This window comes from Eulemur rufifrons, chromosome 4, assembly GCF_041146395.1.
Source record: "Eulemur rufifrons isolate Redbay chromosome 4, OSU_ERuf_1, whole genome shotgun sequence".
Taxonomy (NCBI): Eukaryota; Metazoa; Chordata; class Mammalia; order Primates; family Lemuridae; genus Eulemur; species Eulemur rufifrons.
The window spans coordinates 82921378-82936577 of NC_090986.1; the positions used below are offsets into that span (position 1 = coordinate 82921378).

Below are 15200 nucleotides of genomic sequence, written 5' to 3' on the forward strand. Positions count from 1 at the left end.
GGGGCCAGGGGTGTGGGCGGAGTGCACAGATGGTGAGAAACAAAGAACAGGCTCCGAGCCCAAGGTCAGCCTGCAGTTCAGCGGACGGAGGACAGTTGTCCCAGGCCCTGCATTATCGGGACGCTGGCCAGAGCCTGCAGGGGCAGCTTTGGCAGAGGAGGGTATGGTGGGGGGAGACCAGCTGCTGCCCGAAAAGAGCCCCCTCAATGTGGGCTCCAGGTGACCTGTCCCTCCCAGCCTCCCTGAGGCCCAGGGCAGTATGGCAGCCTCTCCTGGGCTGCACACCCCTCTCTCTTTCTCTGGTGTCCCTGGCTCAGTACACAAGCCTAGAGTCTTACCTCAGCCTGACTGGCCAGATGCCACCTGCAGACGGAGTCCCTCTCCTTTCCGGGGACTGCCAGGCTGACCTCCACGTCAGGTGAGCCCCATTCCCATGGAGCCGTGGCTGGGATGCTGGGAGTGGGACCTCGGGGAGGGAAAGCAAACCTCAACCCGAGCAGGTGTCCACCCCAGTGGGGCTGCACCACCAGCCTCTCGGTGGCGGGAAGGGTCCGAGGTACTGGCCATCCCGGATTTGAGGCTGTGCTGCAGGTGGGGCTGCCGTGCGGGGAGGCCAGGCCCCTCTGGGGGCGCATTTCGTCCAGCCACGCAGGGCACCTGGGCACAGCTCACTCTTCCTCCACTGTCTGGTTCTATTCAGGCCTTTTCTGAGCAAGCTTAGTGTTTGTTTATATAGATACAGAAGGTAGATACACAGTGTCTGTGTCTGTATCCCTACCTCGTGTGGTTCTGTTTCTCTGGTGAACCCTGATACACATCCCCTCAGACAGAACCCACTAAAAGGCATCACAGCTGCAAGAGAAGCTGCAAGTGGAACCCCTATTTTTTTCCTTTTTAGAGACAGCGTATCGCCGTGTTGCCCAGGCTGGAGTGCAGTGGCACCATCACAGCTCACTGCAGCCTCAACTCCTGGGCTCACGCGATCCTCCTGCCTTGGCCTCCTGAGTAGTTGGGACTATAGGTGCATGCCACCACGCCCAGGTATTTGCTTTGTTATTTTTTGTAGAGACAGGATCTTGCTATGTTGCCCAGGCTGGTCTCCAATTGCTGGGCTCAAATGATCCTCCCGCCTCAGCCTCCTGAGTAGCTGGGACTACAGGCGTGAGCCACTGTGCCTTCAGGCTTTCTCTGTGAAAGCTTAGTCTTTGCTTACATAGAACATGTGTTTACATCTCTATCTCCTGTGTTTCTGTTTCTCTGAGAATCCTAATACACATCCCTCAGCCAGAGCTGTGAAAAGGGCTCCCAGCTGCAAGGGAAGCTGTGCCAGTCTGCCTGGGCTGCCACTCGGGCCTGCAGGCCAGAAGCCAGAGATTAAGATGTGGGCCGGGCTGGTTTTTCCTGAGGCCTCTCCTTGGCCTGCAGATGGCCCTCTTCTCCCTGTGTCCTCACATGGCCATCCTTGTGTGTGCCTCTGTGCCCTAATCTCCTCATCTTTTAAGGACACCAGTCAGTCTGGATTAGGGTCCACCCCAGTGAACGCATTTTAACTTAATCACCTCTTTAAGGGCTCTGTCTCCAAATATAGCCACAGTCTGAGGTCCCGGAGGTTAAGACATCAACACACCAACTTTGACGGGACATAATTCTGTCCCTATTAGAAGGCATATGCCCAGCTGGAAGCTCTGTTACCACAAGAGAAGGGACCCTAAGGGACAAAGCTCCCTTCTTGGAGACTCAGGGGTTGGGTGGACCACCGAGGTCCCATCAGCTTTGTGACCGTGGTTTTTTGGAGCATTTGTTAATCTGTCATGATTTATTAGCTGTACAGTAGTAGCTTCTCCTCTCCAGCTTTTAACCCCATTACACGCTTTATTATAGGTCTCATGTCGGTGTCCTAAAATAATGAAAAATAGCTAAGCACAAAATGCATCAGCCTAGAGCCTGCTGGCTGACGGCTCTCTTAAAAGTAATACACAGAAGAAAAAGTGAAATCAGTAAGACTAAGGCTCTTCCTGCTGTCAGATGCCCCCAACAGGAATGTCCCCGGCTGTCCCTGGCCAGGAGGGGCTGTGCAGCTGTGCTGGGCGAACCCCAGGCTCCGCACGAGCCGATGGTCCTGCCTCCAGTCTAGACATTACCACCACGCCATGCCTGAGCCCCGCATCAGGGCTGCCGTCTCCCATCTGTGCGTGAAGTGGTATCTAAGATGCTCAGGTCTACTGATTCCCAGAGGCTAAACCTGACCCAGCTACTAAACCTGGCATTTAACGGTCACTTAACTATTTAAAAAAAAAAAATCTCCATGCCTCAGTTTCCCTATCTTCCCAGGGTGCCCATAAGGGTGGTGAGCTGAGCCTAGGCACTGCTGACATCACCACGACCACTGCCTCCTCTGTCCCCATCTTCAGAGCTCTGGTGCAGGCCAGCCCTGTGCACGGTGGGGCAGAGCCAGGGCCGGGGCTGTTCTGGAGAATTCGACAGGACTGGCCTCCTCGTCTCATCCCCATCCGTTTCCACGGCCTCAGCCAACTCGCCGGCTGCTCGTGTGAAGGGAGGGGAGAGTGGCGGGATGATCATACACCTCCAGAACCGGGGCAGTGTCTCTCTCCTTCCTTTAGGAAGGGAGGAAGCCATAAGGAGAGAATAACAGGAAACCACGGTCACCCCTGGCAGGGACTGGGAAGCGGGGTCTGGGACCCCCACGCCCTGCCAATTTTCCAGTTCTCAGCTCTCCACCCCTACAGAGTCTCCAGCAGTGGCTACAGCTATAGCCTGGTCCCTGACAGGGGGACAGCAGCCCAGGGGCGTTGGGCTGGCCAGGCTGGCACAGAGGATCCAGGAAGGCTTCCTGGACGAGGGGGCCTGGAGCCACTGCCACGCAGCTCTGGGCACTAGAAATGTGGCCCCAGGGACTGGGGGCTGAAAGTTCCACTTTGTTTCCTTTCAGCCCATTTGCATTTAAGTGGCCCCAGGTGGCGGTAGCAGGAGAGACTGGGAGTGTTCCAAGTGGGCCCAGCTGGGGCACCAGGTCAGCCCCTCACCCTTCCTGCCGGCGGAGCCCGGGTGGACACGAATTCCTCTGCTGGCTGGGGGGCAGGCTGACGAGAGGCTGCAGGAACGTGTCCCCCACCCTGTGGGTATCGTCCCCACCTGATGTTGTCCTGCCCAGCTTCCGCTTTGTCCTCACTGCGGTAGCCGGGAGGTGCCGGGTCACCCTCAGGAATGCCGGGCCCAGGAGGAGGAAGGGGCAGTGGCCAACGGTCAGGAAGTGCATTCCAGGCCTGGCCAGTCTCAACCCGGAGGCCAGCCAGTGGGAGGGCTGAGCGCCAGAGGGTTTGGGGGGTCCCAGTGGGGTGCTCTGTGTGGTGAGCCATGGCCCCACACTGGCCAGGCCTCACTGGGAGGCATCCAGGGCTTCACAGGGCTTGGGGCAGGCCTTGAGGAGGGTTCTGAAGTGCAAGTAAGAGCTCGAGGGGCTGGGCAGCTGCAGCCAGGGGGAGCAGGCTGAGAGGCAGGGCCTGCCAGGGCCCCGACCACACCCAGGGAGCAACATGCACAGACACGCCCTTTCTGCAGAGATCTGCCTGAGTAGGCAATTCGTGGTCCTCCCAATGGTAACTGAGCCCCTAATTCGAGCTGGGTGCTCTGCAGGCCCTAGAGATATGCCAGGGGCTAAGACAAAGGCTCCTGAACCCTCCCAGGCTCATCTGTGCCCTTCCTTGGAAAATCCAGTTTCAGCAAGAGCCCTGCTGAGTCACTTCCCCAGAACCCCCAACCTCGAAAGCTGGGCACCCTCGATGATATCTGAGCAGTTCCTCATCCTCCTCCTTCCCCCAGATGTCTCGTCGCCTTGGCGGGTTGGTTCAGCCAGAATCGCCGGCACCCTGATGTCTCCTCTTAGGAACTTTGCACCTGCAGACCCACCCCGCCCCTTGGCTGTACGTCCCCACTTACGCCAGCTGTGTTCGGGGTTGAACCCAGTGTCTCTGCCCCACAACACGACCCCATGGCCGTAGGCCCTCCACCTATGGAGAGGACCTCATTAAGTCTGCCATGCAGGCTTTAACAAGTGTCAGTGAGAAATTTTTTTCTTTAGCAGCTACAAAAACTCCTGCTCACCTGGAGCTCCAGACCATAAACAAAAATCATTTTGAGTTAAGTGGAATCTTTGGTGCTTTGAGTCGAAGTCCATGGAGAAGAGAACGAGGTCGACAGGGCAGTGGGTCCCAGGAAGCCAGCCAAGCAGGGACAATGTGGACCAGGGTGGTTGGACACTAGGCCTGTGGGTGAAGGCCAGTGGGGCCACACTGCAGAGGGGTCACCAACACCCAGGAAGAGGCCCCTGTGCAGTGGGAGACCACCTCTAAAGGGTCCAGCCACCCAGACAGGCAAATGGGGACACCAATCCCTGAGGAAGCACCATGGGGTGGATATGCCACATGGGCCTGCAGTTCCTACCAACACTGTCCACTCCGAGTTCAGCCACAGGAGACAACATGGTGAATCCTAGGAGGGCCATCCTGTGTGAGGACGGGCCAGGCTCCAGGGTAGACTTGGCGTCCCACATTCAAGGGGACTGAAGACACACAACAGTGGCCACCACATGTCAGGGGTGACCCTGGCTGGACAAAAGGGGTAGTGGCCAAAGATGGGTTTGGAGACACTACAAAGGTTGGTGGTGTCTGGGCACAACACAGGGATTGGGGGCTGACGGGGTGGTGAGCAGGATGGTGCCTGTCCTTGTGCTCGGGAGACTCCTGCCATTTACCAAAAAAGAAAAAAAGTAACATAGATGGAGGAATAAGGCAGAGACAGCAAAATGTGTACAACTGTCGAATCCGACAGGACAGGTGTCTTTATAGGACGAGGAAGAGGCAGGGTTCGGTGGCTCACACCTGTTATCCCAGCACTTTGGGATAACAGGAGGGTCGTTTGAGGCCAGGAGTTTGAGTCCAGCCCGGGCAATATAGCGAGACCCGTCTCTGCAAAAAAATTAAAAATTAGCGGGGGCGGGGGTGCGCGCCTGTAGTCCCGGCTACTGGGGAGGCTGAGGCAGGAGGATCGCTTGAGCCCAGGAGCTATGATCACACCACTGCACTCCAGCCCAGGCGGCAGAGCGAGACCACACTTGCAGGCGCACGGTAGCCGCAGGCGAGCAGGAACCAGGTCATCTGCCCGGAAGGAGGGGTGGCGCCTGAGCACTGACGGACAGGCAGAGGCCCCGCCCCACCCATCCGCACGCACACACACATTCGCAATGCCCCGCCCCTGACGCAATACGACGGCGCTGCTCAGACATCGAAGCCCCGCCCCTCCCGCACATACGCCAGCACCGCCCCAACTTTTCCGCTCCTCACGCAACACATCCACGCTGCCCACCCCTCCCGCACCTACGCCCACGCAGCTCCACTCTCACGTTCGCACGCTCCGCCCGCCCCTCCGGGCCCTTCCCGCTCACACGTCCGCGAGGCCCTGCCCCTCACGCACACTCCGCTCGCCCTTTCCCGCCCTCCTTCCGGTGGCTGCCGCCAGAGGCCGCTGTGGCGCCCGCGCCACCCGCCACCACCACACTCCTGCCCAAGATGGCGGCGGCGGTGCTGCTTCGGGGCGCGGCTCCGGGGCGCGGCGGCCCGGCCTGGCGTTGGCGGCTGAGCGGGACCCCGAGGCGCCGCCTGGCCCACGGCTTCGGCTTTCCCTGCGGTGACCCCGCGGGCACTGCAATATGGACTTGCTTCCGGCTGGACGAGCGCGCTCTGGTGCGCGTGCGCGGCCCGGACGCGGCGCCTTTCCTGGTGGGGCTGCTGACCAATGAGCTGCCACTTCCGGGGCCCGGGGATGGCGCGGTCCCGCCTCCTGTGCGCGCGGGCTACGCCCACTTCCTGAACGTGCAGGGCCGGACGCTCTATGACGTCATCGTGTACGGGTGAGTTCGGGCAGGGGGAGGGGTGGGGATGGTTGCCCGGGTGGCGCATTCACGGGGCGGGAGGGGGCGGACTGGCACCGCGCGCCTGGGGGACCGGTATCGGGGGCGGGGGTCTCCTGGGCCTGAGGGGACGTGGAGGGCGGGCACCCACGATCGGGTCTGCAGAGGGCAGGGGGTGGGTAGCATGGAAGTCACTCCCCGGGGAGAAAGGCCGAGCTGGACGCTTAGGAGAAGGTCCCCGCGGAAGGCCAGGGTGGACACCCAGGGGAGGGTCCCCGGGGAAGGCCAGGGTGGACACCCAGGGGAGGGTCCCCGGGAAAAGCTGGGCTAGACACCCAGGAATGGGCCAGCGACTCGTCCAGGGCAGAGCCTGGGCGTCCACCGTCTCAGGGCAGAGGCCGCCATGCACCCAGCCTGCCTTCCGAGTCGGGGCTCCCCTCGCCCTGCCTGGTCGGCCCCTCCCGCTGCAGGGACTAGGTCGGGGGTTCCCGCTTGCAGGTGTGGCCGTGTTTCTGTCCCAGCTGTGCCGATGCTCCCCGAGTTCTGGGTGCCCTGTGTTCCTCACTGCCCCTCCGCAGAGCTCGCCATGCCTGGGTATCTCCACTGACGTCCTCACGACTGAGTGGTGTTCACTGCCAGGCGGCTCAGGGCCTCGATTGTACACCATTGGTTGAGGTTTCCCTTGCCCAGCTTCCCGGCACCTGGATCCCTGAAACCGCAGCGGGGTCCTCGCAGGGCGTGTGTCGGAACCCCGGCTTGTCCGAGTGGTCCCCGGGCGATCTGGGCCTGATCCTCCCACCGCCCTCCTGTCCTAGACCCACTGCCTGTGCTCCTTATCTTCCTCGTCCTTGGTTTTGGAGGAGCACCTTCTGCCACAGCTTCCTGAGACACGTGGGGTGAAATTTGGGGCTCATCTTATCTTGGCAAGTGGCTTTACTTGATAGGTTGGCTGCCTGTTGAAATTCTAAGTTGGAACATGTCACCGAGAATGTCGTATCGCGACTTCATTTTCTTTTTTTTTTGTGGCCACATGTACTCACGACTCCATTTTCTTGCTGCCAGCTTTTCCACGAAGTCCAGTGCCGTTCTTATTTCCAGTGCTTTATACGTGAACTGTTTTTTCTGGAAGCTTTTAGGGACTTTATTTTTTTAATCCCTGATTTTTTTTTTTTTTAATCCCTGATGTTTTGAAATGTCATGCTGCTATTTCTTATTTTGAATTTTTTTTTTTTTTAAATATCATATCTCTGGCCGCTGAATGGGCTCCTTGAATCTAGAATTGGGGTCAGTGAAACACAACCCTGTCAGGTCCAGCCCATCGCCTGTTTCTGCAGAGAAAGGTCATTGTTTCCATGTGGTCTGGGGCTTTTTGCGTACAGTGGTGGAATTGTAGTTCTCCAGCCTAAAGTATTCACCTGCTGGCTCTCTACGGGAAGTGTGTCCACCCCAGCTCTAGAGGCCTAAATCCTTGTGTCCCCAATTCAGAGATGCCATAGTCTTTGTCTGTCTGTCTTATATATTTATTATCTTCCCTTTACATGCTTTCGTTTCTTCATTTTAAGAACTACATTTTGTGATTATCTTGAAGCTTCTATGTCAGTAATTTTCAGCAGTATCTCTTGATTGTTGCTGCTCACGTATTAGCTCTGTGATGATGCTATTTTGGTTCCCAAATTCCCTTCCTTATGTCTGCAATCTCCTTTCATCACTGTCCCTTTGAGTCCGTTTCACTGAATTCCTGTTTTCATTAAGTATTATACAGTGTAAAGTACAGTTGACCCTTGAACAACGCGGTCTGAACTGCGCAGGTCCACTCACATGGCGCTGTGCTGCCTCTGCCCCGCTTGAGACCACAAGACCAAGCCCTCCTCCTCCTCCTCCTCCTCCTCCTCCTCAGACTACTCAAGGTGAGGATGGCGAGGATGAAGACCTTTATGATGATCCCCTTCCACTTGATGAGTAGTAAACGTATTTTCTCTCCCTCGTGATTTTCTTAATAGCATTTTCTTTGTCTAGCTTACTTTAGGAGAAGAATACAGTGCATAATACATATAACATACAAAAGATGTGTTCATCGACTGTTTACATTATTGGCAAGACTGCCAGTCAATAGTAGGCCATCAGCAGTTAAGTTCTGGGGGAGTCAAAAATTATTGTCAAGTTTTCAACTTCCTGGGGGTGTTTGAGCCTCCAGACCCCATGTTGCTTGGGGTGTTTTTCTTTTTCACACTTGGCCACCCTGTCTGGAGTGTGTCTGCAGAGCTGCTGGGCCTCAGTTCTTGTTAACGAGCCTATGCTCCGACCTGCCATTTGCGCTGATCGTGGGGGTCTTTGTCATCCAGGTCTGTGAGAGGAGTTTGTTTTTCTTTCCTGGACTGGGTATCTGGTATGTGCCTTGACGTTCTGTGTGCTGAGGGGACTGGGGGCAGCTCTGTCCCTCCCTGGCAGGGCACCGAAGGACCACATCACCCTGCTCTGGTCTCCCTGTTGAGATTTAACACAAAGGTGCAAGTCGGGGAATACGCACTGATGGGTAGGGTGCGGGCTGAGCTCGCCTGGTACTTCTCGAAGTTTAGCTCACGGGGTAATTCTCCTTTCTGTTGGTTGCTGCTGGTCATTGATCTGTTTCTCTCTGTGCTTGGCCCTCTCTGGTTGCTCCTTTGGGGACAGGGAAGTCTATGTGTCTCGTTTGTTCCTGCTTCTTCACGTTGTCTGCATTTTGTTTCAACTCTCATACTTCTCCTATCTCATCCTGGAGTTCTTTCCTCAAAGCACTGTGTTCTTGTTTCCTGGATGCAGCACTGACTCTCAGATGGAAGCTATGGGGTTTTTTTTTGTTTTTTTTTTAACAGAATTTACTTTTTAGAGCAGTTTTAGGTTCACAGCAAAGTCGAGTGGAAGGTACAGAGATCTCCCATGTCCCTCCCCCTGCCCCACAGCCTCCCCTTCTGTCAGCATCTCCCTCCAGGGTGGTGCATTTGCTAAATCAGTGAGCTACAGTGCCACGTCATTGTCACCCCTACGTGCACAGTTTACACTCAGGTTCACTCGTGTTGTGCATTGCGTGGCTTTGGACACGTGTCATGAAGTGTACCCACCCTTATAGTGTCTGTCATACGGAGGAGTTTCACTTCTCCCCATATCCCTGTGCTCCGCCTGTTCGTCCCTCTCCCCTAACCCCTGGCAGCCAGGGGTCTTTTCACTGTCTCCATGGTCTCGCCGTTTCCCGCATGTCACAGAGTCGGAATCACACGCTGCGTAGCCTTTCCAGATTGCTTCTTTCACTTAGTCATATGCACTTAAGGCTGCTGCATGTCTTTTCATGACTTGATAGCTCATTTCCTTACTTTAAAATTTTTTCCTTTATTTAATTTAATTTTTAAATTTTTCTTAGTGACATGGTCTTGCTTTGTTGCCCAGGCTGGAGTGCAGTTGTGAGATCATAGCTCACTGTAGCCTCGAACTCCGGGGCTCAAGCCATCCTCCTGCCTCCGCCCCCTGAGTAGCTGGGACTATCGGTGCATCCCACCATGCCTGGCTAATTTTTAAATTTTTTGTAGAGATGGGGTCTTGCTGTGTTGCCCAGGCTAGTCTCAAACTCCTGTGCTCAAGCGATCCTCCCACCTTAGCCTCCCAAAGTGCTGGGAGTGCAGATGTGAGCCACCACGCCTGGCCTCATTTCCTTTTAGGGAGGAATAATATTCCACTGTCTGGATGGGCCGCAGTTTGTTTACCTGCTCACCTGCTGAAGGACGACTTGCTTCCAGGCTTTGGCAGTTATGAGCCAAGGTGCTATAGACATCTCCCCTGTGGGCCAAAGTTTTCCTTTCCTGGGGGTAAATACTGACAGTAAGGGGCAGGGTCCTGCGGTGGGAAACCGCCGAGCTGTCTTCCAGAGTGAGGATTCCTGTCGCTGCACGTCCTCACCTGCACTGGTGGTGTCCGTCCCCTGGACCCCGCCTTCCAGCAGGAGCATGGTGGCAGCTGTTTCCGCCTTTCCCTGGCGAGGACACCGTGGAGCACCGCGCGCTCATTTGCCACCTGCGTGCCTTCAGTGAGGCGAATAGGAAGGTCTTCGGCCCATTACATAACCAGGGTGTTTTCTTATTGTCGAGTTTTAAGAGTTCTTCGTACATTTTGCGTGACAGTCCCCTGTCACATGTGTCTTTCGCCTCCATTTTGTCCTAGGCTGTGGCCTGTCTTTTCGTTCTCTGAGACAAGAGGCTCTGGTGTTCTCAAGTTCCTTCCTCATTCTGACAGTGTGTGTGTTTCCTCGACGTCCCTTTCTGTTGGTTTTGTTGTTGGTTGTTTGGTTGGTTTTTTTTTTTTACTGCAAGAAAATTCAGAGGAGGTCTGTTGGTTTTGATCTCTCTTCATGTTGGGGGCAGAGAGGGGCTGTGAGGTCCTGTCACGGACAGGACTGTGGTCTGGTGGTCTCTGCGAGCCACCCCGGGTCAGGCTGCGGCCACGCGTCTGACCGTGCTTGAGGAGCAGGGGAGAGCGGTCGGGCCTCCAGGGGCCGGCTCCCCACGGCAGCCACGCTCCCAGGACCCCCTTTCCTGAGACCCGAAGGCCTCCCGGCCTCCAGCAGGGCCCACCTGCCAGGCCAGAGCTGCCCTTTGGCCTCTGCCTTCTGCCTGTGGCTTTGCCCCGGGGCGCTGCAGGCCTCAGCAAATAAAAGTACAGGACACCTGGGCTTGTCTGAGACAAGCCTCAGACGGTTTGTTAGTGTAAGTACGTCACGTGCAATATTTGGGTATACTTATACTAAAAACCCTTCGTCATTGATGTAAAATCCAGATGTAGCTGGACATCCTGTGTTTTATGTCATGGCCCTGCCCCTGGGACACGCTCTGTGCGTCTGGAAATATTTTTGGATGTCATGACTGGGGTGGGCGAGGCCTGGGCTGCCGCACAACGTCTGGAAGGCCCCCGCCATGGAGAATGATCCCGCACAGGTGTCAGCAGTGCCACCGCTGAGAAGGTGCCCCAGGCTGGGGCTCCCCCATGTCTCAAGTCTCCTGGCCTGTCCCTGGGCGCAGCTGGGTAGCCCCTCGCTCCCGTTACTCGGGGGCAACAGGGGTGGGGGGTGGGGCCCCAGGGGTCTCATCCTAACGTTGTTGGTCCCAAGGGGCCTCATGGTAGACAGTCTCAGGCATAGAAGGCTGGGAAGCACCGCGGCCCCCAGAACCTGGAACCCATGAGGACGTCTGCCCTGTGTGGGGTCCACGGGGTGCCCAGTGCAGGGTCCCTCGCCAAGCTCCAGGGGCTCCGGTCCTCTCCAGGACTCACCCTGGACCCGCCAGCCCACCTAGGCCCTGGTCCCCTGGGTCCCACACTCCTCACTCAGGCTCCCCCAACTTGCCCACGTTTCACGCCAGCTCTGCTCCCTCTACTGCAGATTTTAGATATAAAAATATGCATGCACGTGGCTGAAAGAACCCAGTGATGTCAAAAGGTTATGATGAAAGTGACTCTCTGCTGCCTTCCCTCTTGTAGCATGGGCCCCCTTCCCAGAGACAGCTCCTGGTTTTTTTTTAAATTCTTAATTTTGAAATAACTACAGATTCACAGGACGGTACCAAAAAAAAAAAAAAAAAAAAATCCTTAAAAACCCTGAAGGAGAAGGTCCCATGTGCCCCTCCCCTGTCCCCCTGACTGCAGCCCAGGGTGGCAGTCTGGACAAGGACCTGGCCCACCCGCAGGGTGCATCCAGGGGTCTGTGGACTTGCTGTCTCGCCTGGGTGTGTGTTTCTGCAATTTTTTTTTTTTTTTAAAGAATTAAAAATAATTTTCTTTTCAGAGACAGTGTCTTGCTCTGTTGTCCGGGCTGGAGTGCAGTGGTGTCATCATAGCTCACTGCAGCCTCCACCTCTTCTCAGCCTCTCAAGTAGCTGGGGCTTTAGGTGCCCACCACCACACCTGGCTATTTTAAAAGTGTTTTACAGAGTTGGGGTCTTGCTTTGTTGCCCAGGCTGGTCTCAGACTCCTGGGCTCATGTGATCCTCCTGCTTCAGCCTTCCAAAGTGTGGGGATTACACCATGTCTGGCCTCTTCTGGCATCTTAACCCATATTTGTAAGTGGTGTGCTTTTTTCTGCCCGTCGCTGATGGCACTTTTGATGTGCTGTGACCGCCATCCTGGAAGGTGAGCCAGCTGAGTCCCACCCTCCCCACGGTGTGGTCCTCGGTGAGACCCGTGGCCACTAGTTCTGTGTAATGAGCATGTTCTGCTGGCACGCAGGCCGGACCACAGGGCAGAGTGAGACTGCAGAGCCTGGGGTGGCACTCCGCTGAGTGAGTGGCTTCCCTGGGGAAGAACCTAACCCTCTCCTGCCTGGGAGGCGCTGGGGGCAACACCCGTGGGCTCTTCTCTCTCGTGTGCCCTCCCCGAGGGTTCTCACCCACCTGCCTGTCTCAGCTCCCACCAGGCCGTGGACCTTCGTGCAAACCATGTCTCTAACCTGGGCCCCCGCCATGTAATCAGCTGCCTGGGGGGTGTCTCCGCTTAGCACCCCCCACCCCATGATTCAGATTTGTGCCCTGCCCTGGCCCCAGCTCTGTGTCCATCTGGATGGGGTCATTTCCGGGCTGCCCAGAGTGCAGGGTAGGGGGTTCTGGATCCCTGATTGAGTGCTGGGACTTGCCTTGGGGGAGGTGGGCATTGGCAGGCCGACCTCTCCTGGCCTCCCAGCTCCTCCCTCCGGCCGCCACTCCATGGCTTCCTAGGTGGCTGTTCACACCTCTCCACCTCACCTTGAGCATGGGCTCCTCTTCTGTGCTGTCCAGGTCCTGTTGCCCTGTCCTACACGTCAGTGGACTGCCTTCTGTCATGTCTGCCTTGGGCTCAGCGACTATGGCTGATGCCCCTTGGCAGGCCATTGTAGGTCTACACGCAGGCGGGGGTCTGTCCGCATAGACATGTGCGCCAGAGGTGCAACTCTCAGCGGCCGTGGGCGGCTCTCTGCCCCCTGGTCCCCGCGAGGCGCCTGTCTGGCAACGTGGAGGCTGCTCTGGAGGCGCTGCCTGCGTGGTTGTGGTTGCAGCTGTCGGCCTGTTGGTCCAGGGGTACATTCCTGTCTCTGAAGACACACGCTCTGGGGGCGCAGCTGTGGGCGGGGCTCTGCGCCTTGGTCCCCTGAGGTGCTTGGCCGTCATTCATGCGCGCTCTGGAGGCGCAGCCGGGTGGTATTGCTGTGTACGCTGCTCTGTACGTTGATCTTCGTGGCTTGTCTGCCTGTGTTGTCGCCACCCGCCACCCGCTTGGAAGGCGCAGCCCCGTGTGGCTGTGGACACGCCTCGCTGTGTGTTGGCCCCCCGGGGCGCAGTTTTCTGCCCAGGATGACGCGTGCCCTCGCAGCACAGTCCTGTGTGGCCGAGGGCCTGGCTCACTGCGCGTTGATCCCTGCGGTGTGTGCGCCTTGCTGCAGGTGACTGCGGACGCAGCCCTGTGCGCACTGGGGAGCGGCTTTCGGCGCATTGGTCCCCGCTGGGGGCCTGGAGAGCCGGCGGTGAGCAGGCCCCTGCCCGCCCCCATGGCCCTTGCCTTTTTCCCTGCAGGCTGCAGGAGCAGGCAGAGGAGGCAGCGGGTTTCCTGCTGGAGTGTGACAGCTCCGTGCTGGGGGCGCTGCAGAAGCACCTCATGCTGTACAAGATCCGGCGCAAGGTCGCGGTGGAGGCGCACCCTGAGCTGCGAGTGTGGGCAGTGCTGCCCAGCGCCCCTGAGGCCGGAGGGGCCACGCCCCTGCAGGAGAAGGCGCAGGCTGCCGCCGTCCTCACCCGCGACCCCCGGACCGCGTGCATGGGGTGGCGGCTCCTCACCCAGGACGAGGGCCCGGCCCTGGTGCCCGGGGGCCAGCTGGGGGACTCCGGGGATTATCACCAGCTCCGGTACCGGCAAGGTGAGGGTGGCCAGGCACGCGGGGCTGCGTGGGAGGGGAGGGCGGGCAGCAGGGCTGGGCTGGCCGAGCTCATTTCTCCCTGGTTTCTCCCCTCCGGTCTCCACAGGTGTTCCTGAGGGGGTGCGCGACCTGCCCCCAGGGGTGGCCCTGCCCCTGGAGTCCAACCTGGCCTTCATGAACGGCGTGAGCTTCACCAAGGGCTGCTACATAGGCCAGGAGCTGACAGCCCGCACCCACCACATGGGTGTCATCCGGAAGCGCCTGTTCCCTGTGCGTCTCTCGGGCCCCATTCCCGCCAGCGGCATCGCCCCGGGGACCCCGGTGCTGACTGAGTCGGGACAGGCGGCTGGCAAATTCAGGGCTGGCCAGGGGGATGTGGGGCTGGCCCTGCTACAGTCAGAGAAAATCAAGAGTCCTCTCCACATCCGAACCTCTGAGAGTGGCCAGGTGGCCTTAACTGCGTCTGTGCCAGACTGGTGGCCCAAGGCCACCAAGTAGCCCCGAAATGCTTCTGGCTCTGGGAGGCCAGCAGAGCGGTCGGTGCCTCGGGCCTCTGTCCAGCGTCTACTGGTCCATCTGCTGTGCCTTGCAGGGTGGGAGCCCCACTCCCCCAGCGCCCCGTGGGGACACTCCACCTGGGAGAGTCCCGTGCTCCTGTGAGGCGCAGAGCGGCAGGCCTGGCGTGGCATGGTGCCCAGCCCCGACGATTCCCGCGGGGGCTCCCATGGCCATGGGTTTCCCTGTCTGCGGAGGTTCTTCTGCGGCTGGGAGCAGCAGGCACCCTCCTGGGGCCCGGGGTGGGAGAAAGTGGCCTACGTCCCCCTTGGACCAGGTCCCAAACTCGGCTCCATGTGGAGTCTGCCACACGAGGACGCGATGGTGTCCTTGCCCAGAGCCAGCAGCCTCTGCTCCTTGCGCCCACGCTGCCCTCGCTGGGCCTTGAGGGAGGTGATCTCTGCACCCCGCGGGGTCCTTAGGGAATCGTTTTCCTGTGCTCACTTTGGAGCATGTCTCAGGGGGGGGTCATGTGCGGTGTCCTCAGACTGGGGGTGTCGGCTGCAGTGGGACGGGGGTGTCTGCGTGTGGAGACCCTGGGCACCTGTGCACCCCGAACCAGCTGTACCTCTGTGTGCGCCCACATTTCCACAGCTCTGCCACCGGCCGGGCCTGGCAGCGCGTGGCTTTCGCACGATTCCTGTTTGCTGCTTTTCAGACGTAGCTGTAGCCGTGTGTTTTCAGTGAGAGTGTGACTTGCTGTCGGGTGGGGCCGTGGCCCCATTTTCAACCACTAACTTTCCCTGTTGTGTCGCAGTGTGAGCTCCGTGTTACGGGGCGTCTATTAAAGTGTGATGCACAAGCAGCCGGTTCGGAGCC

The 15200-nt window shown here is 58.2% G+C and overlaps 1 protein-coding gene across 3 annotated transcripts; it reads left to right on the plus strand.

Annotated features, from left to right (window-relative positions):
• The first annotated feature begins 5534 nt into the window (after positions 1-5534).
• Positions 5535-15180, plus strand: IBA57 (iron-sulfur cluster assembly factor IBA57). Of its 3 annotated transcripts, none has more exons than XM_069467481.1 (3): positions 5535-5926; positions 13486-13826; positions 13933-15180. In XM_069467481.1, the coding sequence occupies exons 1-3, from the start codon at positions 5586-5588 to the stop codon at positions 14322-14324; spliced, it is 1074 nt and encodes a 357-aa protein (XP_069323582.1). In that variant the 5' UTR covers positions 5535-5585; the 3' UTR covers positions 14325-15180. The 3 variants fall into 3 exon arrangements, with proteins under 3 accessions (XP_069323582.1, XP_069323584.1, XP_069323583.1); XM_069467483.1 differs by lacking the exon at positions 5535-5926 and adding an exon at positions 5990-6101; XM_069467482.1 differs by lacking the exon at positions 5535-5926 and adding an exon at positions 7473-7833.
• Positions 15181-15200: the final 20 nt, after the last annotated feature.

Excerpts from the sequence above, each read along its gene's own strand:
- IBA57 (XM_069467481.1), top strand. The coding sequence starts at position 5,586 with ATGGCGGCGGCGGTGCTGCTTCGGGGCGCGGCTCCGGGGCGCGGCGGC. Across the intron at positions 5,927-13,485 it reads TATGACGTCATCGTGTACGG|GCTGCAGGAGCAGGCAGAGG; the intron begins GTGAGTTCGGGC and ends TTTTCCCTGCAG. Across the intron at positions 13,827-13,932 it reads CCAGCTCCGGTACCGGCAAG|GTGTTCCTGAGGGGGTGCGC; the intron begins GTGAGGGTGGCC and ends CGGTCTCCACAG.